General features: G+C 37.6%; 1 protein-coding gene across 1 annotated transcript; it reads left to right on the forward strand.

Annotated features, from left to right (window-relative positions):
• Positions 1-273: 273 nt before the first annotated feature.
• Positions 274-1331, forward strand: LOC128161383 (uncharacterized). The gene has a single exon (XM_052824664.1). The coding sequence runs from the start codon at positions 276-278 to the stop codon at positions 1209-1211; it is 936 nt and encodes a 311-aa protein (XP_052680624.1). The 5' UTR covers positions 274-275; the 3' UTR covers positions 1212-1331.
• The last annotated feature ends 412 nt before the right edge of the window (positions 1332-1743 follow it).

Below are 1743 nucleotides of genomic sequence, written 5' to 3' on the forward strand. Positions count from 1 at the left end.
TTAATCGATGGATGACAAATGAACTCCGCTAGTCTTTTAATTTGTGACAAAAACAGGACTATCTGTCTGATAAGATGCGTATAATGTTTTTCGTGACTCCAGTGGGATCACTGAAGAGACACGGAATACCAATATAGATTTATGTTAAGAGTGAATGTAAAATGGTAAATTAAATGTGATATACTCAGTGTCCATGCCTGCTTTGTGAAGTAGTATCTAACACTTTTGTTCGTGTAATTTAAATATTTTGTTTACAGGAACTATAGTAACTCCAAATGGGAAATAAACTGTCAAAATGGATAGCTGTGAAAGACGAATCTATCCCCAAACACACGGATCATGTAGCAGAAAAGCTGAGAGAAATCCCCATACACAATGATGAAAGTAGTTGTATCAGTGTCAGTCACTTGTGTTCCTCCTCAGATGGAACGACATTTTGGGCTAGTGATTGTGATGGGAGTCTGACACATTTGGACAAGGAAGGGAATGTTCTGACTCGTGTATCCATAGCCAGAAGTGACGGGGGTTCTTTCACCGCCACAACTGGATGTCTGGGTGTGATGTACGTAGACTTTCACGATAAAGCTGTGTACAAACTCTGCACCGATATGTCCACTGAGATTCTGGTAAGCACGGGAGATTGGAATCCAACTGCCATCTCATCCTCTCGCTTTGCAGTTGGTCATGACGAAAGTTTACTTGTCGGGATGAGAAAGGGCCATTCTTGTAAGATAACCAGATACAGCAAAGATGGGAAGTCGGTCCAGAACATCCGAAAGAAGAGTGTACTCAAAGATTTGTACAAAAGTATAGACTGTATCACGGAAAACATTAATGGCGACATCTGTGTATCGGACGCTTTGTCCTACTCGGTGGTAGTGGTGACTGGATCAGGCCGGTACCGGTTCTCGTACTTTGGCCAAAGGTCCCAGGAGACCTTCACCCCGTGTGGAATCTGTACGGACGTCCTTGGACAGATTGTGGTGTGTAACGATTCTTTTTCGTTCAGACCTAACTGTTCCAGCGTCCATCTCTTAGACAAGGACGGTAACTTTCTGTGCCTTCTTCTTAAACCGGAGCTTTGCCCGATAAGTCCGAGTGCAGTATGCATTGACGATGAACACAACTTGTTGCTTGGGAGCCGACATAGTTCTTATACTGTTGTGTACAAATATCTTCAAAGCAAGGACCTAGTCTCAAGTTACTCTTAAAAGTGTGATTACAATTCTTTTTGTCTTACAGCTTAACAAACGTTACATGTAAGGTAATTATTTATTTTTATGTAAAACATCATGTAATTAAGGTAATTAGAGATGTAAGAACTATGTAAACGGAGAAATTCATTGCTGTTACATTTCAATGACACACACACACACACACACACACACACACACACACACACACACACATATATATATATATATATATATATATATATATATATATATATATATATATATATAAATGTGTCGTTGCATGAACCCAAACTATGTACACGTATTCATGCATGTAACAGTACATGTATTATTGACAAATTAGCACCTTGTTTGCTTAATTACTTAAATATATTATTATTGTTATTTTATTTTATTTAAAAAGTTCCTATACGTGAAAGAAGAAAACTAAATCTGAATGCGCTCAATTTCTCAAATTCAAGATATTAAAAAATTTAATTGGTCTTCCTTTTACGCAAGTTTTGTAAAGAATAATTATTTCAACAAAATTCAGGCTATTTTCATATGA

Source organism: Crassostrea angulata, chromosome 8 (genome assembly GCF_025612915.1).
Source record: "Crassostrea angulata isolate pt1a10 chromosome 8, ASM2561291v2, whole genome shotgun sequence".
NCBI lineage: Eukaryota > Metazoa > Mollusca > Bivalvia > Ostreida > Ostreidae > Magallana > Magallana angulata.

Excerpts from the sequence above, each read along its gene's own strand:
- LOC128161383 (XM_052824664.1), top strand. The coding sequence starts at position 276 with ATGGGAAATAAACTGTCAAAATGGATAGCTGTGAAAGACGAATCTATC.